This window comes from Protomyctophum parallelum (genome assembly GCF_964188405.1).
Source record: "Protomyctophum parallelum genome assembly, chromosome: 5".
In the NCBI taxonomy this organism is placed as follows: Eukaryota; Metazoa; Chordata; class Actinopteri; order Myctophiformes; family Myctophidae; genus Protomyctophum; species Protomyctophum parallelum.
The window spans coordinates 53,060,898-53,085,886 of record NC_139702.1 but is presented as its reverse complement, the minus strand read 5'-3'; the positions used below and the strand labels follow the sequence as shown (position 1 = coordinate 53,085,886).

The 24,989-nt window shown below is 40.4% G+C and overlaps 2 protein-coding genes across 2 annotated transcripts in view; one reads left to right on the top strand and one right to left on the bottom strand.

Annotated features, from left to right (window-relative positions):
• The window catches only part of rnf24 (ring finger protein 24), a 22,968-nt gene extending 8,289 nt beyond the window's left edge, over positions 1-14,679 (top strand). The window contains exons 5-8 of the mRNA XM_083765578.1: positions 6,707-6,829; positions 6,970-7,049; positions 9,494-12,618; positions 12,865-14,679. Of these exons, the coding sequence (XP_083621704.1) occupies positions 6,707-6,829; positions 6,970-7,049; positions 9,494-9,647 (357 nt within the window). The 3' untranslated portion in view covers positions 9,648-12,618; positions 12,865-14,679. The remainder of the gene's footprint in view (positions 1-6,706; positions 6,830-6,969; positions 7,050-9,493; positions 12,619-12,864) is intronic.
• Positions 14,680-18,695: 4,016 nt separating this feature from the next.
• LOC310858553 (uncharacterized protein) lies at positions 18,696-24,464 on the bottom strand. The gene is made up of 4 exons (XM_083764717.1): positions 23,756-24,464; positions 20,931-21,060; positions 20,746-20,820; positions 18,696-19,515 (listed from the first exon to the last, which is right to left on the bottom strand). The coding sequence occupies exons 1-4, from the start codon at positions 24,322-24,324 to the stop codon at positions 19,351-19,353; spliced, it is 939 nt and encodes a 312-aa protein (XP_083620843.1). The 5' UTR covers positions 24,325-24,464; the 3' UTR covers positions 18,696-19,350.
• Between the last annotated feature and the right edge of the window lie 525 nt (positions 24,465-24,989).

Here is a 24,989-nt window from a genome sequence, read left to right as displayed (position 1 = left end):
CAGTAAAAGGCAACACTTTTATTACGATATTAATAAGCCTAACCCAAATCCCAGATCTTATCTAGTCTCATATGACCATATTGATATGTTATAATATTATATAACATACATGGGCAACTGGCGCCTTCACTTAATGTGGCCCTCAGGTTAATATCAGAATACTGTCATATTATTGATTTGCAAACATGACCTGCTTTAATTACTTAATTAGTCTAAATTAGTAGCTTAATGAGTAGTATTAAAATCTTATTGTCTTTTTTTTATGTCCAATGTATTTGTATTTAGTTCATAAAGTTAACATAACTATAATTAAAGGCATTTGAAATTAAATTGAAAAACAATTACTTTTCAGGATTCCATTTGAAAAATGGCAAAAAAGAATTCAGGATTTCAATTCAAATTAGTAGCAAAAATAGCTGAACTACAAGCTCGAAATGTGCCGCACTGCGACGCGCGGCCCTCACCGTCACCCCTGTTCTCTAACAACATGGTAACATTGCCCAGCTCTAGTAAGCGGCGCAATAGTTCATGCCCCATTGGAAATGTGGGTATGCAAGCTTCCAAGAGCCTGTAGTCATCCCTGCCAGTCAAAACATTTTCATAGTATCACAATATAAATACCCCGTACACACTGTGCCAACTAGAGAATGAACCACCAATGAATATTACAGCACACTAACGCCAGGGCTCCACTGGGCGCGTTTGGGCGCGTTGCGTCACGCGTGCGTCACGCGTGCGTGCGTAAAAAAACGAACCGGTTCAATTTTATGGTGACGGAGACGCGACGCAACGCGGGCAGTGGAGCCACCCTCCATTGATTAAAAGGGCACATTCCCGACACTGACGGAGACGCGACGCAGACGCGATGCAGACGCGACGCAGACGCGCCCAGTGGAGCCCTGGCGAGCACACCTTAGAAACTTTTTTGTCTAAAACAAACGGAGTGAATGTAGATATGAAATAACAAGTCTAAATTATCTCTTTAAAGTTGCAATCCAATGTGTTTTAATGAATATAACTTTATTTTAATTGTATACTGTATTATGTCACATGGAGGTTATAGATCGCAGCTTTTAAGTTAACTTCTATAATCCTAGTATGCGCTAGATATTTAATCTCTCATTTCTTTATAGTATGTTATGTTGTTCATCTACACTAGGATGTTCACAACCGCACACAGCGGTATTATGTTAAGTTGTTTGTGCAACACAGTGCTGCACTAGTGTTAAGGTGCCAAGCCTCATATACCATGCTCTCCTTTGATGTTTTGTGAGACGCTCTGGCTGGAGGAGTTGGTGTGCATCGGATCAGATAGCCCTGCCTCAGTGGGAACACTCACAGTTTGAACACTCACATGTTTGAGTAAACGTGTCGCACGTTTGAGTAAACGTGTGGACAGAGTTTTCTTTAGCTCCTCTGGTTTGGCTTTCAAATGGTGTGGGCATACAATGGATTGTCCATTGTCACCATTGTCCACCGTTGTCCATTGTCACCCTCTGTCAATGGAGAGATGTAATTACTACAACGTCTGGACTGTAGCCAAGATAGTGGATCCATCGAATCGGCGTGAATTCCGGTTTGTGTCCGAGCATAGGCATGGTGACGCCCCACCTGCCTGTGAAAACTAATATTGTTTATGCCGTTTGCTTTGATGGAATAATTGATTGAACATGCACACCACGATAATCAAGACTAACACTTTATTTAGAACACACCCAAATCAAATTATAGTACAACATACGTGTTATTCAATCAAAGCAAACGGCAATAAACAATATTAGTTTGCCTCTTCTACAAAAATAAGTTAGTTGTTAGTGTCATGATCCGTATCATGACAGTTAGTTACAAGGCTGCATTCTGTTGCGCGTGCCAAGCTGTCATTCTCTTGTAGCCCATTATTTATTTCTCAATCTCACCACGGAGTAACCTCGCGTCTCGGAGGACGGTCAAGACGGGGCAGTGTCAGTAGACCAATCACAGGCAGGCGGGGCGTTACCATGCCTCAGCCATGCCTATGCTCGGACACAAACGGAATTCACGCATCGAATCTATGGCTGTCTGCTTCAAATAACTTTATTGCCATTGTCAACCAATAGGTGTCCTACCCGACAAAAAAGGAAGACTAGGAAGACCCAAGGGTGCAGATGTCATTACAATTATATCAAATCAAATATAATATCAAGATGTTGCACTAGGATCTTAAACTGCTGCTCTGGAACATCTGGAATGATTAGCTACAGTTTGTTGGAGATTTATGTTATGTTAAAGAGAAAAACGGTCATATCCATTTCCAATGCATGCCATGAATTACACTACTGTTGAATGTGATATGGTGCTAAAATTAGCACAAAACATACAGTATGAACATGCCCTGTATATGTTTATCTGAGGTCTTACCAGCCTTCAAACCTTTACCGCCTATTGGGGGTGAGACAGCGTTGAACTGAATGCTATTTGTTTGTGTATTAATGTGTCTTATTTAATGTTGATTAGTTAAACACTACAGTGCCTCGTGCCTACAGCCTGAGTTCAGCACCACTGACAGCCATCAACCCGCTTCAACCAATAGTGCAATAGCTAATTAGCTATACTAGCCCTTACCCGTTGTGAGATATTTGCCCCCCCCCCCCCTGCTGGCCGCGGGGGGTACTGCGCCCAATTCACTAATAAATTCATTATTAATAATTGTGAGTTAAAAGTGATTGGTGCAGGCAATGAGGAGATAAGTGTATGTTTCTGACATTCAGACATTGTTAGAATTATAGTATGATGATGATGATGATGTTCTCAATAGCTATAATGGTTCAGCAGCCTGTCAGTTCCTCAACTGTATTTGGCAACTTGGTGAGTCATCCAGTCGTCTAACTTCAACATAATCATCATTTTCTTTATATCCATTATCCCATGAGTTTCTAATCAGTTAATTTGGAGAATGAGCGATCAGGCTTGCGACCATGATAGCAAGTCAGGGGAAAGAAAAGTCATGCAAATACTGTGTTTAATTTTGGCAGTCAGTTTAGCTTTTCCTTATTCAACGTTTCTTTGTTTGTTTTTTTTTTCAGTTTTTAGCTCCACTGTTTCCGTTCATGTTTGCTGAACTTATCAAATATGAATCTGACAGGGGATAAGATAAGACAGCACAAACCTTTCAGAATTAGCATTGTGTTTATGCGTGAATGATTTTAAATTACAAAACGTATTTTGAAAGAATAGGTCTGGCAATGTCATGAAGTTGGGGGGCATGGACATTACTGCTGCTTGATTGCACCACTCCACAAATACACACACAATTATATATATATATATATATATATATATATATATATATATATAATTTTGAAAGCTAGACTTACAGTATGATTTACATTTATAGGTCAATATTGTACCAAGTACAGTCGATATAATATACAACTACCAACTTTAGCCATGTGATGTCATTACTCTGCAATCCATCCCGCTACCCATACAGCTTTTTAAGACCTTTTCTCATTTTAAGTCATTTGAATTCCTAACAGCATGTTATAAAAAAGCAACTGCTATTGTTGTCTTATATATTCTCTAGTATGTAAATATCATAGGTGGGAGCTTACTGTTCTTACACACTGTTACATTTCATCTGGCAGTACATTAATCAGCTGTTATGACTTTGATAGTGGAACTGATTCTGTGTTGACTGGGTCCGTATATTATCAATGGAATAGATATGAGTATTTATATATATATTAATTTGGTAAAGCCGGCTGGCTGGCTCCCACATGTCTAAATATTGACATGATATTTTTAATATGATTTGAATACTGACTGTGTTATTTGGTGTTATTTGGTCATTGCTGTGTATCTATCTGCATCAGTCTTTTGCAGTTGGTAGCTTAGCTGAAGATATCCAGGCTAGAATACGTAGAATACGTTTTGTTCGGTTCAACAAGCTACAGTAGCACTAAATTACTCATTTGTCAAACCTTATTTGGACAGTATTTGAATCCTTCAAATTAATTAGACAAGGAACACACTTTAGGGCTTGCATCACACCAGGGCATTAGCAGATTTTAAAGTCTTAATTATGCTGAATCGATCCATCTGTTGCATCTTGTGGGGTGTTTTCTTCCTGTCACAGAGGAATTTGACTGGCTCTAGTTTCAGATCTGCCAGAGGAACATCAAAGAAACTCTCAGAGAGAGAGAGAACGAAATGGAGAGCAAGACGTACAGAGAGCGAGAGGGATAGAAAAACACAGAAAAGAAGACAGTGAATGAAAGGGATGGAGAGATGATGAAGAAAGACTGTAAGAGGTTGTGTGAAAACTAAAGTGTTGGCTAGCCCATTCTGAACGGGCACCCATTTTGGTGTCAGCATCATGTTATGCTTTAGCTATTTAAAAATAGCAGATCTACAAGCTCATATCGCGCCACCGAGTGGCGCGATACGAGCTTGTAGGTCTGCTATTTTTTGAAAAATCGAAGAGCGACTGACATTTCTAGAATCTGATCTCAGGTCAGAATGGGTTAATCAGACCAGTGTGTGTCGAGCGGAAACCTCGTATGAATCTGATCTCAGGTCAGAATGGGCTAGTGCCGCCATTCCTCTCCCATGAGCCAAGCCATGGAAAAGAACCGAGACATTGATCTAGCATTGAGAACGAGAGCAAAGCAGCCCTCTATAGAAAGACTTGTTCTCCTCATCACAAAACAAAAAATCCCTGGAGAGAAACGTTAGACGACCGGCACCGCTCCTTTCATCCTGAACCCCCTGAACCTCCTGCTATTCAAAAGGAGAAGAGGAGAAAAAGGTGAGAGAGATAGAGAGAGGCAGAGGACAAAAGAGAAGTACGTCCATTTGTGCCTGAAGGAAGCTTTTTGGCAATGTTAGACAACAGGCCAAGAAAAGGACCGAATGCAAAAGCATGCAAAGTAACAACTGCTGGTGGCTTGGGCGGAGGCGTGTGGTGTGACTGGTGGATTTAAAGGTATATTCAGTGATTTCACTTAATTCAAATATCACTTATTTTTTTTGTTTTGTTGTGATAATCCTCCCTACTATAGAGTGTGCTGACCATATAAGGGGAGTTCCTCCCTGTCCCCAGTTAACCCCTGGGGGTCAAAAAACCTTAGGTTTCGTTTTTGAAAGGCTGGGTCCCACAGCCAAAAACGAAACCTAAGGTTTTTTTGAGTGAAATCACTGAATATACCTTTAATGTGACTAGAGTCACCTGTGTTTTCTTCCTGGCATGGGAAGAGGGAGCTGTTGCTGATGGTAATGTCTGTATCACTGTGTTACTATCAAAGAGTGAAGATTGACTGGGTTGGCACTGCGCTAGCTTGCTGTGACAGTGACAGCCTGTAATTCACACACACACACACACACACACACACACACACACACACACATTTGAAATGTTTATTTATGTAAAGGAATACCTTGTTCTGTACAAAGGACATAAACACTGCCAGTGCAGTTTGACAGTGGGAGAGCAGCCAGTTACAACGTGCATGGACAGCAAAGCATCGTTACATACAGTACAGCTGACATGTCGGACACAGGGCAGCAGACATAAATCATGGATAAAGGAAACAACGCCTCCTCCAAATTGAGCGGCTTCCTATAATGGCTGAAACTGAGCAATACCTCGCTAACTGCTTGGCTCTCCTTTTGGAAAGGCCGGCCATTTGTAAGCCCCTCACAACCAACGTATGCACATGCGACCGGCACCGCTCCTTTCATCCTGAACCCCCTGCTATTCAAAAGGAGAAGAGGAGAAAAAGGTGAGAGAGATAGAGAGAGGCAGAGGACAAAAAGAGAAGTACGTCCATTGTGCCTGAAGGAAGCTTTTTGGCAATGTTAGACCAACAGGCCAAGAAAAGGACCGAATGCAAAAGCATGCAAAGTAACAACTGCTGGTGGCTTGGGCGGAGGCGTGTGGTGTGACTGGTGGATTTAATGTGACTAGAGTCACCTGTGTTTTCTTCCTGGCATGGGAAGAGGGAGCTGTTGCTGATGGTAATATGTCTGTATCACTGTGTTACTATCAAAGAGTGAAGATTGACTGGGTTGGCACTGCGCTAGCTTGCTGTGACAGTGACGGCCTGTAATTCACAGCCTCACTCATTGTCGGCACCCACTGACTACCCCCATGGAGCTTGACTTCAACCCTGCATCCCATTATTAAATTGCTTGCTTGAATGACTTTCCGTGGCAATTTATTTTGCTAGAACCCAAAGTTCTTTATGTATAAAGACACTTTATAACACTTTATGACTATGTATGGTAATTATAATTTGCTGTTCCCCTGAGCTTTATAATGCATTATGACCAGAAATTATAATACTTCATAAACCCATTATTTTATTAGGCATAATTATAAACATCACATTTATAATGATTGTTCTGAAGCCTCAAAATGCATTATAGACCCAAAATGTTATATGTCGGATGGATTATGTAGGGTGGGTGGGTGTGCGTGTGTGTGTGTGTGCACGTCTTAATGTGTTCTGTAAAGGACTTTGAAGCCATTGCCTTGTTGTTGAAACATGCTATACTTGTATTGCATTACGTAGGCACATCAGACCAATATAAGCACATCACAGTACATCATGTGTAGCCCTTTGTGGTACATCACGTCCAAGGAGAACGTTGCCATGCAACAGAACCTGCCAACCTTGATCCAACCTGCCAGTTGGTAGCTGAACTCTGTGTATGTTTGTATACTTAGTGGGCCGTGTGGCTTTTAGTCATCATGCCTCAGTCAGTGGGTGTGGTTTTAGAACACTGCACCAATCAAACCAAGAAGCTTCATTGGCACAGTGACATAAGTGTCTCATTGCTTGTCAAAGCAGTATTTGAACTGATTGTTGCCTTCTCCCTGTCTCTCTCCATCTCTCTCTCTATCTCTCTCTCTCTCTCTCTCTCTCTCTCTCCATCTCTCTCTCTATCTATCTCTCTCTCTCTCTCCATCTCTCTATCTCTCTCTCATAGATATGCGCAGTGTGCTTGGAGGAGTTCAAACAAAAAGATGAGCTGGGGATTTGCCCGTGCAAACATGCCTTTCACAGGAAGTATGTATATGTACACACACACACACACACACACACACACACACACACACACACACACACACACACACACACACACACACGCAAGTAGCCTGTGATTTGAGTCTGGCTTATTAGCCAGGTTACATACATAGAGGCATCTTTTGTGGCTTTTGGACGTTGATTAGATAATATAGTATTCATGCTTATTAATCATGATTATTAGTGTAGCAGCTTACAGCGATATCTTCCGCCATAGACGCAATTTGAATGCTTCAGATTTACAATGTGGTTTTATGGTAAGATTGTCCAATCGACATAAGCATGGACACAGAAAGATATACATAGGGTTGGGACTGATGCGCTTGATCTGAGTACCTAAAAAGCAGATCCAATTCATCGCCAAACCATAATAAATATATTGCTCATTTTATATTCAATAAATATATATTCCTTCCATTCATGAGTTGTCCTGACTGAAACATAATAGTCAAATAGTTTGTGAGACACACACTCACGCTGACTCAATCACAGTTTGTCAATGAGAGCATTTTTCTCCCCATGTTTTCGCATACACAGCTGTTGACCTCCGTCACGGACCTCACTCCTATGACCTAGTTTTGTTCCACACGTGGTTGGGACCCCTCTCACTCAATTACAAATCACTGCTATTCTCTCTCTCTCTCTCTCGCACGCACGCACGCACGCACACACGCACACACACTTGAAATGTTTATTTATGTCCACATAATGAGAAGTACAGGAATACCTTGTTCTGTACAAAGGACATAAACACTGCCAGTGCAGTTTGACAGTGGGAGAGCAGCCAGTTACAACGTGCATGGACAGCAAAGCATCGTTACATACAGTACAGCTGACATGTCGGACACAGGGCAGCAGACATAAATCATGGATAAAGGAAACAACGCCTCCTCCAAATTGAGCCTATAATGGCTGAAACTGAGCAATACCTCGCTAACTGCTTGGCTCTCCTTTTGGAAAGGCCGGCCATTTGTAAGCCCCTCACAACCAACTTATGCACATGCCCTAGGCTGCCAACACACACACACACACACACACACACACACACACACACACACACACACACACAGTTAGGTTTTCCAAAGCAATTGCCTTGGTCAGGTAGTGAGGTTACATTACTCCACAACGTCCCCGTGGGCCGTGTCCCATTATTCAGTTAGTGCTGCTGCTTTCAGACTTTTGTGCCTAAAAATACACAGTCCTGGACTCACTGTAAATAATTCACCAGCATGCAAGCTGCTCTTAGTCACAGTGCTTGGCTGGTAGTGCTGCCTTCATTCTTGGTGTTAGCTTCACAGCTGCATACACGATAGATACAAAACAAAAATGAGCACACTCAGTCTGTATATAATGCAGTTTGCCGGGTGCAGGGCTCCCGGCAATTTACAGTAAGAAAATAGCCTCTGTACCCAGTATAGTGGCCACTTTTTCATGATTAGCTGCCTCTAAGGCTAAGCCAATGGGAGACTTACCCATAAAACCCATAGTCTGAACGGCATAAAAACCCATACTTTGAATACCTCAACATGATGGAGGCTGTGTTGTGAACTTGTGAATCAATACCGCCCCCATCTGGCATTAGCCAAATTCCAATACCCAAAATCTCTGCCACTCACTCACTCACTCACACTCGGTCACTCCAGAATGGCAAATTATGGTGAAATTGGTGAGCTGCTGAAATATGTTACCATCTTGTGGACTTCACACAACTTACATGGAAGTCTTTAAATACGTGGCCTGGATACCGCTAGTTTGAACTCTGCTAATAAACAAACTTCAACGATTTATATTCGGACACTGACGTTATGCGATTGTCTACTCTAGACGATTGTCACATATTTCAGCAAGTCACCAATTTCACTGTAACACCTCCATGCTGGAGTGAGCAAGTGTGAGTGAGCGAGTGGCCGAGATTTTGGGTATTGGAATTTGGTTATAGTCTTTCCTGTTAATCGGGGCAAAAACAAACTTGCTGCAAGCTGATATCATATGACTTCTTGTTTTTATGTTACCTATTTAGTCTGTTTACCTCTCCTGGTCAGAGAAGCTGTTGTAACTTTTTAGTAACTACGGTTTTATTTATCTTTGGCGTACTACAGTTTTTACAGTGTTTGATGTAAGGCGTCATTGGGTTCATGAAAGGCGCTATATAAATTCAAGCCATTATTATTATTATTGTTATTATTATTATCATTATTATTATTGTTATTGTTATTATTATTATTATATACGATTACGCAACCCTGTTGTAAACAGTCCAGCAATAAGTGACAAGTGAGGCCAAGAAGGGCTCACATTTCATGGCTGGAATCTGTGCACAAGCAGGTATTATATCGGAAACTGATACTCAGCCCAACGCAGCACAAGGGGTATAACTCACCAAGTCATGAGATAAGAATGTCTTGCCTTTCTCTCTCTCTGTCCAGGTGCTTGATTAAGTGGCTAGAGGTGAGGAAGGTGTGCCCGCTGTGCAACATGCCAGTCTTACAGCTGGCCCAGCAAGCTGGCAGCCTCATGGATCCTGTGCCAGCCACAGTGCCAATACAGCAACCTTTACCTGGCGTGGAGAATATGGTGTAGCAAATACACACTCACACAAATGCAAACACGGTTACCATTGCACACTACATACACAGCCAAAAAAACACCTGGTCACCCACCTGTACAGTCACATTTGCATCTGAGGACATCTGCACATCTTTGTATCTGAGCATGAGAACAGATAAGACAGGAGAGAGTTGAGCTGCTATGTGGAGACTCACAAGAGAGTGAATCTTATCTGCTCCCCTTCTCTCTTTTGGCCTTGATGGATTCATTACAAGGATTTATGGCCATCAGCTCTGGCTGACACAGTTACTATTCTATTTCTCCTATTTTCATTTTGATTATTTTCATGGACAAATGGAGAATAGGAGTTATCTTAGTTTTCTCCTCTGCCAAGCCTGGGCAACAATTGTTTCACAACCAAAGCACTTTTCTGGGGACACCAGCGGAAGACAAGAAGAAAATAAGACACAAAAGCCAAGAACTACAAATATTTGAAATGTAAAAACGGTTGCATTATTTTCTTCAGCTTTTATTATTATTGTTTTCTTTATAACAAGCACTTTATGAGAACTCAAACTTAATTGCTTGTGAGCGTAGTAGCAAGGTCCTATTTTATATTTTATTAACTATTATTTCTTTACATGTACAGAGCCACGTGTTATTTTTTAGTTTTTTTACTGAGTGAACTTTATAGGACAAAGATCTATCTTAAAGGGACAACTATACCCAATTCAGTGTAATTGTTAGAAAATGTGGACACAGTTTTGTGGTCTGATTACACAGGAAAATACACAATCACATACTCATCAGAAAAAAGCTCATAGAACCTCTGGACTCAACGTCCAACTAAATGTGAATTAATGTTGAAGGCCTGAATGTGTTGAAGCCAAGATGTTTTTCTTTTTTGGGCCATGCCTCTTACATACAAACACTCACACTCATATGAAGGCTTTATAACTTGATACAGTATAAAAGGCTACACAAGTTGTGTTTTTATTTGTACAGTATGGCTACTGTCTGTCCTTTCAAACAAATCAACTAATCATCACTGGTTGTGTGGCTTATATAATGCAGTGGAATACTGCAACAATGCTTAGGAAAGTACTGTGAATATAGAAAAACACAATGAAGAACAAATTATTATTGACTGAAGACAGACGGACAGACAGAGACGCACGCACGCACACACACACACACACACACACACACACACACACACACACACACACACACACACACACACACTAGTCACTTCCTGTGTTTTGGAGAGCAGGAAATGGGGAAACCTGACCTGAGGGGTCCTTCCTATGACTATGACAGCCAATCATATGTTCCTATGACTCCCTGAAACAACCAATCAGCTGTTCCTAAACCTTGGCACAGCCAATCAAACATGATCTGTGTTACATAAGTCTTTGGCCTTCTTCAACATTGCCCCTCCTTAACAGTCAGTCATGATGCTATCAAAACAGTCTTGGAAAAATACACAGTTGAGTTGTTTTAGTTTTATACAGTTTTTAAGCACGCAATCCAGGAGTCCAGTGGGATGAGTCTAATCATGAATCAGATTTTACAAAAATATCCAGCCAATCTCTTTATCTACCAAATCTCCCCAGAACTTTATTTAATTTTGTTTAACTAAACAAAAACCTGCTAGCTATGGTGTTAAATTAATCATTGAATTCAGTATGTCGCCTTTTTCACCAAACAAACTTTGGTTCTAGAACTGCTTCCGTTATATATTCTTGGAACCTTGGTGCTTTCATGGAACCTTGGTGCTTTCATGGAACCAGCAGACATTATTTGGTTCCAGTTCTGAACCAACTTTTATTCATTTTAGTCCTTTTTCAGTGGAAGAACCGAACCGGTTCAACCCTGGTAGAAAAAGGGCCTATGTGCAGTAACTGAACAGTTAGGGGTTTTATTAATTACATTTTTAATGCTGAGCCGTGGTGGTGAATTTTGTTGAAGGATAATCCATAATCTCTCTCAAGACTGTAAGGGTTAGAAACAATCTCTTAAACATGTAGGTCTATATCGCCTATAATGCCTACAAATCAGTTTGACTAGAACCAATGAGTTCTAGTTAATTCAACTCCTAAAAAAGTGCTATTCACACAATTGCACAACTCTACCATCGAATTTACATTAGTAGATATGACGAATAATTGACTAGCTAGTGGATATGGGTCAATTTGAATACATCCGGTTTAAATTAACACTGAGGATGTGTACTGTGTACATAAGTGCACATGAATGCATACTAGTCCCCTTGCTATGCTGACAGAGAGGCAGTGGTCAGCAAGTTAGGGTGAGGCAGCATTTTTATTCATCTCCACACAGCCCTGCTCTTTAGTGCCCTTATTCTGGTGCTTTCTACCCACCTCTATTTCACTGTGTTTCTCTGTGCTACACATTGTTGGTTTTGTTCACCAACACACAGATCCCTATGAACCTTGTCATTGTGTACTCGAGTAGCCAGTCATCAGTCAATGGTTTAAAATGCTGTTTGAGTATAGAAATAAGCAGGTAAAAGTGTCCCAAATGTTTAACACCCTTGTGAATCAAAATCTTATTTTTTTTTAAGGATACAAATGAGATGAAAGGTGTATAGTTTTTTGTCCGAAAATATCAAAATGAGCAAGGAGAGTTTCAGTGTCTTTCACGGATGGAATGGAAAGTGCCACACCTTGCTTACTGTATATTGAACTTCATCAATATTATGTTCTTTAATAGCTTGTATGCTATGAAGCCAAACATTAAGAGGTTGAATTGCAGAGGCTGTACGATTATGAAAGTGAATTGAAGATGGTCAAATGGCTCCCACTGATAATTAAAGCATAGACTCAGAGACTCGACTCTGTCCCATAGAGGTAGAGTGGTAACCCTTAAAAAAATATATATATATATATTATATGTTGGAGAGTGGTTGCCATTGCCTCTGGGGTACAAGACATGTAGATTAATTTCTATCACTATTTATCTTTGTTTTTGTACTGCAGTAGTTAATTAACCCATTCTGACCGGGCACCCATTTTGGTGTCAGCATCATGTTATGCTTTAGCTATTTAAAAATAGCAGATCTACAAGCTCATATCGCGCCACCGAGTGGCGCGATACGAGCTTGTAGGTCTGCTATTTTTGAAAAGTCGAAGAGCGACTGACATTTTTAGAATCTGATCTCAGGTCAGAATGGGTTCATCAGACCAGTGTGTGTCCCAGTGGAAACCTCGTATGAATCTGATCTCAGGTCAGAATAGGGTTGATTTACAGTTGAACAAGAGGAAAACACCTTGTGTGAGCCTGGCCATCTTTATTGGGTATTTTGATAACATATAACATGCTTCTTGGTCTGCACCTTTTTAGAGGTTTCTGCAACGTGCCCTTCTAAAATGTATCCAAGCTTACTAGGAAAGTAGGGTAAGTAGGTAAATCAGGGCAGGCATTCTCAACCTTTTCTTTTTTTTAATGTTCCTGAATTTGATTTCCTTATTCCTGAGCAACGAAAATGGTAATCATCAGGGGACTGCCCATAATTCCCACTACTCCGGCTACGTAGCTTCACCTTGATAAAGTCACAGTAGAACCTGGTAAAAAAAAAGTCATACTAAAACCTGGTATCATTATTCCTCCCCAGAGTAGTGCCCTGCTACTGTCCCAGGAGATGACCTAGCCCAAACATGGAGAATGGTAACAACACAAGTTTTAAAGCTTGCTTTTGTGTTTGCAGGTTTGTCTTTGAATTTATGTCTAGCTTGTGGGATTATTAAAAATGTAGATGAACAGAGACTGAAGGTGAAAGCATGACAGTTTATGTAGGCAAATTGCCACTGAAATCACCATTGTTAAATGTAAATAGAGAGTAGTAATGAAAATAGTGTATTTATATATAATGGAAGGTGCCTCCAGATTATATGGCAGCTCAGTACTTCCTGCCATTTGCCCAACAATGTATAGCGTGCCGTCCTAGTCTGGATAAAGACAATGTGCCAACAAAGGAGAATAAATAAATTAGCTGACGATCTCAACATCCCTGACAATGATTTGAGTCTAAAGAATAGCAATATTCTGAATACATTGCAATTTCCTTTCTTACTGAAAGTATTAAATGGTGCTTAATTGGTTTTAACTTTATCTCGTGGGTGGTGTTAGCTAAATTAAAGTACCTTTTTATTAACAGTCAGTTCCAGATTGCAGCCAAATACGAAAATGTGCATTCATGACAAAGTGTTATGAATCACTATTCCTGATCACCAGTGACGTCAATACTAGTTCTGTGTTAAAGCTTTTCATAAATAGATGAATAGGCACACTCAGGCTTAAATTCTAAGGAAATCCATCTCAGGCTGAAATACCACTATAAGGAAATCCAGAGCTCCCGTTCCGAAAGAGGCCAATAATTAACTGACTCTGTTAGTATACTGTAGAATGAGACAGACTCTGAAGTGACAGCCAGCAAGTGATGAGTTGGTATTTTGGAATTTACGTTTTATGATGGAATTAAGTGATTATGAAAATCATGAAAGCCAATACATTTAAAAGGAGGTAATTCCAAACTGGTACACACCTCTTCTTAAGTTGAGTCTTTATTGCCCCAGTGTTTCTAGACCCATTTGGGCTTTATCACTGCCTCACTAAACTGAAGTATCTTCTTGTTGTATTGTGTGTATTTATTCCCTGTGTAGTGCCCTATAATCCCTGAGCCTCAAATAATTTCTCCCTCAATGTTTAAATGAACATACACTACCTTTTTTTCCACTTGTACCAACACATCCCTCTCTTGGGACCCATAAACACCCCCACTCCCACAATGTTACCCTGACCCCCTTTTTCGTAACACTGATGCCGTTTGTGGACCCCCACAGACATTGTTTATAAAACTTTTAAGAATTCTGCAGCAGAATATTTTTGGAGACAATTTGCTGTACAGTATTTGTAAGCTCTATTTTTGTATATTTAATTGCTATTTTGGAGAAAATAAAATGCCTTTTTTGCCTAATTTCACGTTTATTCATTAAAAGAATCTTGCATGTGACTGACTTGAACTGTAAATAAAGTTTCCAAGTTTTGGAAGTAATATCAAATGTTGTGTTGTGTGTTATATAGATTTTTGGGTCGAAAGCACGTTCACACTACACAAGGATCTTTTTATTTACCATGCGTTACCACTACATGCTATACTTTGACTGGAGTTCCCCCAGGGAAGTGGTTTATAAAAAGAATAGTAGCATACCAGCAATATTAAAATGCTAAATTTAGATTTTTCAACATATGCTGTAGCTGAAAATAGAAATGTGTGCAGTGCAGTCCTCAAAGCACCAGGATTAATTATCGTGGTTGAACATCTTGATTATTGACTGATTAATAGTTTATAGAGACATTATTACAGTTATTATTTTACAGTTTTGAAGCAGTCAGGTTTTCTGAGAATTGTAGTTGTGCACACTTATATACTGTATATTGGAAACATACAGTGTCCCAGGGGTAGTGGGAGTTTTGATTGACTTTATTAGCAGTTTGCAGAAAAAGCACAGGGAAGTATAGTTCAATACAAGGTCTGACCAAGGTCTGTCCAAGAAAGCATACCTATGGATTGTTTCCAATGGGGTCCTTTGTACTCAATTCATTGAAGTAACCTGATGCCAGCCCAGGACTTTGCTACTCTCGTGTGCATTAAAGACAGTTAGTGCATTTACATTACCTGTCTTTATCTTTCATTTTATAACTGAATAACTCATTATTATTGTCAAAGATTGTCATATAAGTTGTCATATACAAAAAATGCCTAATAAAAACAGTATAAAAAAAAAAAAAAGACAGTTAGTGCACAAAATAAATCTGCTTGGCAGTGGTGTAAAGTAACTGTAAAGTACATTTACTTAAGTACAGTACGTAAGTAAACTTTTGAGGTATTTACTTTACTTACAGTAAGTATTTCTAATTTCCAGTACTTTTACTTCTACTCCACTACATCTGAGAAGCAAATATTGTACTTACTCCAGTACAATTATTTAACTTTAGTTATTAGTTGCTTTGTAGATTTTGATTATTATTACAAAACATACATTAACCACTTCAACCCTATATAAATTTCAGCCATTTGAAAATAGCCAAACTACAAGCTCACAATGTGTCGAGGTGAAGTATATGCATCTTGGAAACTTACTTAGTATAGACAGTGTACAATGCACATATACAGTCATTGCTGTTAATAGGCCTAGGGCCATGCTGCCAACCTTGAATAGAACTTCCATAAGAACATTCCTTCTATTTTTACCTTCTGTGAACCATAAAGTATGCACTGGATACCCTTACACGGAATCACACTACTGTATAGTGTATAGGTGACTAGAATAAGCTTAATTCTCTAGATCAGTGCACTGGTGCCCAGTCAATATTCCTTCACTCAAGTTATGATGCGTGACATACTGTGTGAGGAGGATGTTGTACTGTCAGGCTCTACCAAATATTCAGGGAAGAAAGAGGGAATGGTTTTCTTCTTTTAGTTTGGTTTTTGTTTAGTATATTATGTTTTAAGGCAATGGTCATCTGTATTGTGATCTGTGTGCATGTAAACATTACTACTGTTCAATTGTAAATATGTTCTAAAAGGAATGAATGTCCATGTGCCCTTCACTGTTAAATGTTACTGGTAGAGCAGTTTAGTGTCACCTCATGTCACCTTGGCTTCTGCAAGCTACCTGAAAGACTGCTTTTATTGTCCACTAGCAGCTGGCTACAAAGATTTGTGGAACTTTTTGCCACTAGTAAAAAAAGAAGAAAAATAAAAAGTTAAAACTGTTCCCAAATATGGGGACAGTTACATTCTATATCATTGGTTATAGTAAGATAAAAACACACAAGAAAAGTATTCTAAAACTGCCTTTCATTCCTTGCACCACACTTACAGTATTTACAGTATGAGGAATGTCATATAAGGAAAAAGCATACATGAAGAGTGCAACCCAGGTTTGCAGAAGGTGTCTGTTTCTATTCGGCTCAATGCTCTGATCTCCATTCAGAAATGGATCAATTAATAGCTTATATATATACTTGCGACCACTGGTTTTATGTACCAACTTGTGCTTGCATTCCCATTCAGCTTCAAAGCAAATTTGTTTATAATTTTGTAACAAAGAATATATAGGTATTGTGTCAGTCAGAAAATAAATTAGAAGTTAGAACTTGGGTGTGAGTTTTATACATCTGCTGATGTGAAAAGCTTGTTCATAGCAAGCAATGCTCTCATATTTGGAGTTACAAAGTGTTCTGAATCATTGCACATGCATTTGTATCTTGGATGTCATTAGAAGTAGCCTTGATCTTAGTTGTTTTAATTTGTGTATAGGAATGTTGTACCAGGTAAGACCATTTAGAACTTAACAGCTTTGTACAGTAGCCAGTGTTTACGTTTTATATTAGCAATGGGTAATACCACATTTCCACTTCCGATACTGGTACTATTATGTTGGCAATTGCAAAAGCAGCAAATAGTTTGACTTTGTTCAAGTTCCACCACAATCCAAAAATAAAAACTTGTTTTACATTTGCATATGTCTATCGTCCACATCAGTTGTGCATGCCAAAACCATATTACAGTACATAAATAATGCAAGTGGTTTGAAAGCTAGGTGTATCAGCTGAATGGCTCATCCAACAAAAATGCTTGTTTTTAGAAAGAGGTCATGTAGGCCTACAGGTATGATCATCTATCTATGAGCACAACTACTAATAGACTATTTCAGGACAATGGCCAGCGCCATGGATTTTACCAATCATGTATGCAAACCTCCGTCAGACCAAGGATAAATCAAAGTAAGTCAGACTACTAACCTAGTGTTGTAGGTAGACAATGATAGAAGACATAGAAGACAAGACAAATGAATAGACTTTCACAGAAAAGCCATTGCAGCTGGACTATAAGGCAAGTAATAAGGCCAGGGTCATTTGATTTATGCATTACAACACCAACACAATTAGAGAAGCTTTTAGGGTCAGAACTAATGATGGCACTACACACAGAATCAATAAGAACATGATCAATCAATCCTCACTCACTGCCCTTTTGGGACATTGAGCGGCATGAGACAATTAGGCTCATTTGTGGTTTATTATAGTCCTGTCCTTTGATGTCATGACCACAAGAGGGCAGGATTGTATATCATTCCAATATCCCGAAGCTGCTGATAAAAGTCTCAGGTGATACAATTCCCTCAGTTTTATTATAGAAACATTCTCTGAGTTGTGGGGATTGATTGGTTTATTGGATACTTTTACAGTTTGCAATATGTACATGTGCGGTTTACAACAATTGTTAAAATAATCTTAATCTGTTAAATAATCTTTTCTGAATGTGTAGCCTATGCCCTATGTGTAATTTAACAAAAATAAATGTAAAGCTCATTTCCTCTAGTATTACCAATAAGCCAAAATGTCGATTTGCACTGTGAGAATGACAAAGTTAGCAGTTGGAAGCAGTACAGATGGAAAATACTAAACTGAAAATAACATGGGAAGCTCTCCACTCACAGCACTCTGGTCAAACTATCATACAAATGTTTGTATATGAGCGTTTGTGCTTCCATCTACCATATTTTAGCGATTAGTTTCAGTGGTTCTTTCTGAATAGTGTTGTTCGGGTTATGTGACTGACCATAAATCAAAATGCACAGCAGTCTAAAAACAGGTTAAGATGATAATATATCAAATAGAGCAAATTCAACATGAGCATGTCATTCCTAGACTACAGTACTTTTGAACCATTTGATGTGTGTATACCGGTATGCCACATGAATATCTCTCTTATGAGTGAGATATAAAGATCTAATCATATGTCTTCAGCCCATCGGTTATAAAAAGCACCTACCAGACATACGTATTTTTATTTTTGAACTTTATCTGGGAGATAGCTGTACTGTAGCTGTCAGATACAAACTGAAGGAACCACACCAGATTAACTATAAAATGTCTAATTCAATGCAACATAAATCCTGATTATGATCCTGAAAAGAAAACTCAAGACATCCTTCCTCAGACATCTGAGGAAGACTTGAGAAAACATCAAAATAAAGATCTGCAAAATGGGAGTTGTACTGATTTTATTTATTATTCTCACATGGAAAACCAACAGCCTGCCTGGTAGATATGGGATATGCATGTCTTTTGCACTTTTATTCAAGTTCTGTGTATAGTAAGCGTTCAGGTAAACCATGTTTGTGTACTCTATACCAGCACCAGCAGTACACCTTACATTGAGTATTTGAGGATAACCTCACCTTTACACGGTTTCGGTTGTTCGCCCATAGACTGCATGTGGAAATGCACCTGAGCAGCGTATTTGTCAATGTGAGACTGAAATACAAAACGAACAGCACATAGCTACATACTGGTGTCCCCTCACACAAGACATCAGAGTGAAATAAGGACAAATTGGACACTATTGATTTGAGCTCACTGTGTGCACAACAGAGGAACTTTGCGTATGCTACAATCACTACTGTCACTTTTGGAGCAATAGAAAGCTCCTGTTGCTGTTGTTAAGGGACTTTGTGTCGTGTATTGTATATTTTAATAAATTGTGCCTTTTTAAAGTTTTTATTCATGGGTTTTCGATTATTGTTTGGACCCTATGTTTCATACATTTGTGTCAATAAAGTAACTAACTGTATTGAGGAGTAGAGCGAGAGACACTGAGAGTAAATTACTTGCTGTCATACAACTGTAAGACATTTTGGTCTTAGACAACGACGATCTCTTTTGTTTGGCTTTTGCTCGGTCTCCCCTTTGGTTTGGCTTTTGCCATTTTAGGCTGTGATTTCTGTAACAGAGCCAGTGTGTCCCTCTTCTCAATTTTTCTCAGCTGCTTCTTCTTCATCCTCTTAATCTTCGTTGTATTCTGGATCTGAGATTAAAATAAATAATACATCATGCAGTCAGAAGTACGACAAACATTGAATGAGTGAAAGAGAAACCACAAATAAAAGGCAGAAGATTTTGTCACGATCGTGCTAATGAAACAAAACACTACATGGCACAGGATTATTATTTCATTTGAAGACATTCAAGTATCAGAAGATGATGTAACCCAGGTAAGGTATTGAGTCACTCTGCATGTTTAACTAAGGTTTTCCACATGTCCAGTCATTTCTGAAAAATACATAGGCCTAACCTTTTTTTAATTATACTATCCTTGTTGATACAGTATAACGCCTTTTAGGTCAATGATAGGGATGTTGAAAAATGTTGAAAATCGACTCGATTATCGACTCATGCCTCCCGCGACTCAAAACGTATGAGTCGAAAAATCGTTTTTATTTGTATTATTATTTTTTCAGTCAGTGCCGCTCGTCGCATGCAAGTTGACTGAGCAGAGCGCTGTGGACCCCATCGTCCAAGGGTGTGTGTGTGTGTGTGTGTGGTGGGGGGTGGTATCTTAGCAACACTGAATGATCTGTCCCATTATTCGTGTGCTCGTATCATGAGCCAATGGCTGCAGCTCTGAGCTTCCCAGACCCAGGTTCACATCTCATCTACACATGCCGTAAAGTCAACTGACAGCCACAGGTCTGCTCTGTCCTGAGCGGTGAGCGCTCTTCTCTTCTCGTGAAGAAAGCAGGACAGAGTTGTCAAATAAATCCCGCCGTCATTTATACTGTATTTATTATCCGACCCGACATTAAAATACGGAACAACGTGCGTCCCGTATCAGTTCATTACGGGGCTCGTGACAGGCTGCAGACACTTGAGAGTTGGGACTAGCGGCTAGCCGATAGCGCCGCTGCTCCTTCAGTTTCGTTGTTTACAAAATAAAGTTTATTTTTTATTATTGGGATTTGATCATTGATGCAAATTCTAAACATATGGATGCAGCTGCAGAAGTTGTGTTGCTTAAAGGAATGCATAGTTGCGTTCTCCTCAACTGCTGCGCAGCAACAACAAAAATATAAAAATAATGAAAAAAAAAGGAAAAAAGTCGTTCGACACGTCGATTTTCGGCCTCGATTCGTCGATTGGCCAAATATGAGTCGTTTGGCATCCCTAGTCAATGATCAAACATTATATTGTGATATAATATTATAGCAGTGGGTAGGCTTAGGTGCTTTTCTGTGTTTTATACAGAGCGTTGACTTACCACTTGCACAATCTCTGATTTGCGTTCATTCGCAGCACGACGTTTCAAGTTATCCTCGCGCCTTTTCCTCTTGTCCTACAGTGGTAGGAAATACAGAATGAGCAAACACCACATGTGATTGCATATTGACAGGCAAGAAATGTTTAGCATATAGCATACGCATGTATGCATTCTGTACATCCTACCTCCTTCTCTCTGGCTTTGTCTTCTTTAAGCTGCAGAGAAAACTTTTTCACCAAGTCTTTATCTCGTTTTGCTGCCATCTTCTTCTCCCAAGAAGTACGCAGTGGCTTATCTTGAACCATTGCAGAGAACCTGTTAAATTTAAATTAAAAAACATTTAGTCTGGCCAAACAGCGCACAGCTCTATGGTGGTGGTGGCATTTCTTTCAGTTGAGGCGAGCACATTTTCTCCTGAAGGTCTATGGAAAGAAATCCTGTCCGCTGAAAATCTGTGGTCGCTTACCTAGCTGTGTTCAATTGATCATACACTTACAGTTAAACTAGTCTGTGAAGGTCTTGTTAACTGATTGACAGCTGGTAAGACAGGGGTAAGATTACAAGACATGAGCGACTGCATTTTGTGGCAAAGTTACAAAAACTTAGCTCTGAGCTGGCTATGGACCAGAACGAACAAAAACAGAAAATACACAACCACAGCTACAATAAAATCCTGTTACCGTCTCTACGCTAACCAATGGACCCGCTAGACTCAGAGGAACACCTGACCCAGAGCCATCTAATAGAAGAGTTGCGATGTTGAGGGGGCAGAAACAGAGCACTCGAGTGCTGTTCATGCAGCCTGAACTGAGACAAGCTGGAGTTGGAAATACATTGTTTTCAACGAGGGCGGCGTAAATAAGAGCTATTTTAAGCATGTGTGCAACGTGACAAGTGTTTTAAAGTATTGTACAGTAACAACTAAAGTCTCTTTAATGTTTATGTTGTACGATTACTACAAAACATTCTAAAATAAAGGGATTTAATCATTTAAGACAGGGATGGGCAACTTAATGTGGACCGCATTTGAAATATCAGAATACTGATATAGTATTGATTTTAGCTGTTACAATTCCAAACACGCATAACGCATTAATTACTTCATGACTAGTATTAAATGACTAGTACTTAATGACTAGTATTAAAATGATAGTCTTTTTGTGTCCAATGTAGTTATGTTAACAGTTCATAAAGTTAACATAACTATATGCATTTGAAATTCAATAAAAAGTTACTTTCAGGTTTCCAATTCAAAAATAGCAAAAAATGATTCAGGTTTTCAATTCAAATAATATAGCAAAAATAGCTGATCTACAAGCTGAAAAGGCATCGAGACGCATTTTGAGCTTTTAGATCGGCAATTTTTGCTACAACAGTAATATGTACTGTGGCCCCTCTGGAGTGAGTGTGGAAATATATTGGCCCTCGACATCGTCAAAGTTGCCCACCCCTGATTTAAGATCATTAAAGCTGGGCTGTTGCCTGAGTCCAATACATTTCTGCCTACTTCCGGTCCAGGACTTGTCCGGGTTGTCCCCATCATCTATGATCCCCATTCTCAATAGAAGTCTATGTAGGAGAGCCGCCATTGGACTGGCCCCTAGCCCCTTTTGGGACCCTCGGCTACCTTTTCTGAATTTTGTACGGCGGTATAGGGTCCCTGATCGGTTATTCCACTCTCCATATGAAGCAGATTTACATACTCTCTGTTCACGGAGAGCCGCGCCGTCGCTTGAGTGTTGGTGAGATGTTTCAAAGATGCATAACACTATAGGAGTAAATCAAGAGTTTTTTTTTTTTTTTTTGCTTCGCTGAACTTCTCTCTCCTCTCTGGCTGTAAACAAGTTCTTGAGCTTAGTCCAGTTACCCTGGGTAAACATAGTACCTTTCCTTTCCTTTCTCTTCCTTATTGACCTCCCATTGTACTGCCTCCCTCACCGAGACCATAGAGTAATAAAAGGATAGAGACCGAACCGGAGCGTTAGCCCTGCCCCAGTGGCAGTTGCTCAGTGGCGTTTTGAAGCACCTGGAAGACTGCCGGAAGTACAATTATAACTCAATGGCTCGAGTGAGCGGAAGTTAAGCCCGGACCTCAAACGTCATACTACATGACGTCATGAACGTCCGTCCACCTCCATGAAAGTGCTGCAGTTCCTCTTTTCGCCAGTAGGTAGTGTCAGCTTCAACGTTGGATAGCCTTACTGGGGGCTTGACCGAGACTGGCTAGCTGCACGTCCCTACATTACAGCCTCTGTACAGCCTCTGATTGGCCGACCACGTACATGCAGGATGTTTATAATGGCGTTGTGTCTTGGGAGGTGGGACATGGGAACTTGGGAAGTGAGGAAGAGAGAATTTCAGAGAAGCCAAGAACTCTGATGGGTGCAGTAGGTTGTTCAGACTAGTCATTGGTCTGACAAACGACAACCCACCTCAAACCCTAACCTAACCACGGGGAGACTGTGGCTCAAGAGGTAGAGCAGGTCGTCCAATGATCCATGGGTCGGCGGTTCGAATCCCGGCTCCTCCTGTCTACATGTCGAAGTGTCCTTGGGCAAGACACTGAACCCCAAATTGCTCCCGATGTGCTGGTTGGTACCTTGCATGGCTTCCGCCGCAATCGGTGTATGAATGTGTGTGTGAATGGGTGAATGTAATGCACAATCTATGTAAAGCGCCTTGGATAAAGGCGCTATATAAATGCACCATTAACCATAACCGCAAGCCCGGGAGCAGCGCATGCGGTCCAACTCTTTCGCATACGTTTCCGTTGTCTCCTATAACTGTGTTATGCATCTTTGAAACATCTCACCAACACTCAAATGAAATGAGAGTATGTAAATCTGCGTCCTTTGGAGAGTGGAATAACTGATCAGGGACCCTAGGGTACCGCCGTACAAAATTCAGAAAAGGTAACGAGGTCCCGAAAGGGCTAGACTGGCCCCATGAAGTGAACGCAGTTTGCGTAACTGTCTATATCTAAGGCTCTGACCTGACCAAGTTAGCTCACCTTTGTTTATTGCGGTCCTTCCACACCCGTCCGGACTTGGGTTTCCCCAGCGGAATAACCGGGTTCTGATGTTTCGCCTCGGACTCTGAATGCCTTCTCTTCTTGGCTGTGGTTTTATCCGGACATGCGGGTGGCGTTTCCATCGGTGTAGAAGGAGATCTAACAGTCGCTCTGTTGTTTTCATTAGGTTCGTCTGTGCTTTCAGCGGGTTCTGGACATAACGGTACCTCGATTGAGTTGGACTCTGTGCTCGGTATCGACTTATTTGCCTCTGTAGACTCGTTGTTTTCCACGGCCGGAACCACGCACTTATCGCCTTCCACGTCTGTTTTTTCCTCTGGTTCTGGCAACTCCTTGACCGTAGACCTCCTGGCCCGCCGGGCGGGGGTCTTCACCGTCTGAGAGTCGAGGAGAGCAGACGGGGTCCGGACCACCCGTCCGCTCCGGGTCCGCCGTGTGACCACCGGCGGCGGAGAGTCTGGCTCTATGATAATAGTGTCGGCCTCTTGTTGTGCAGCTCCGGAGGACGCGGTGTTTCCATTCGACAAAGCTTCTTCCTCGGCCGACATGATGTCTAATTCAAGTAGGACGTGTTGTTGTAAACGGAACGGTAAATCACGCGCAATGACAGATAAATATGAAGACGACCAAACTCAACAGACAACCATTACATTCCACAAAGCTCACACGTGTGGCGATCTGGCGACTGTGCGTTGCGTTTGTCGATTCATCATTTCACTTCCGGGTCAACGCCAATGTTGCCATGTTTGCTTATTATAATCGACTTTTCAGCTTGTTTTCTGTAAAGTAGCTTGTAAATATTTTAGTTGCGTGATTTTTTTGGGCTTGTTTCCTAATGTTGTTTAAATCAGAGTTACATTTTCAATTCAAGGACCCCCTTGAATTGACCCCCATCTGAAAACGTGTTATGCCAGGAACCCCCATACAATATTTGTGTTGTTAAAAATGTTTAAAGAAGTTAAGAACATTCCAACATTTTTCTAAATGTCTTCAAGAATGTCTTCAAGATTCTTATTGTGTTATGTTTGAAAACTAAGGCGAAGTGCTCGCTTCTTTTGGGCTTGTTTTCACTGATTGCTTGTTTCTCTTACATAATCTGGCAACACTGGTCAACGCCGGAACGCCCCCCCCCCCCCATGTTTTTTCTCCGTTAGTTAAAAACTAAACTTCTTTTAACCATTTAACCTATATAAAAAATATAACCACAATTACT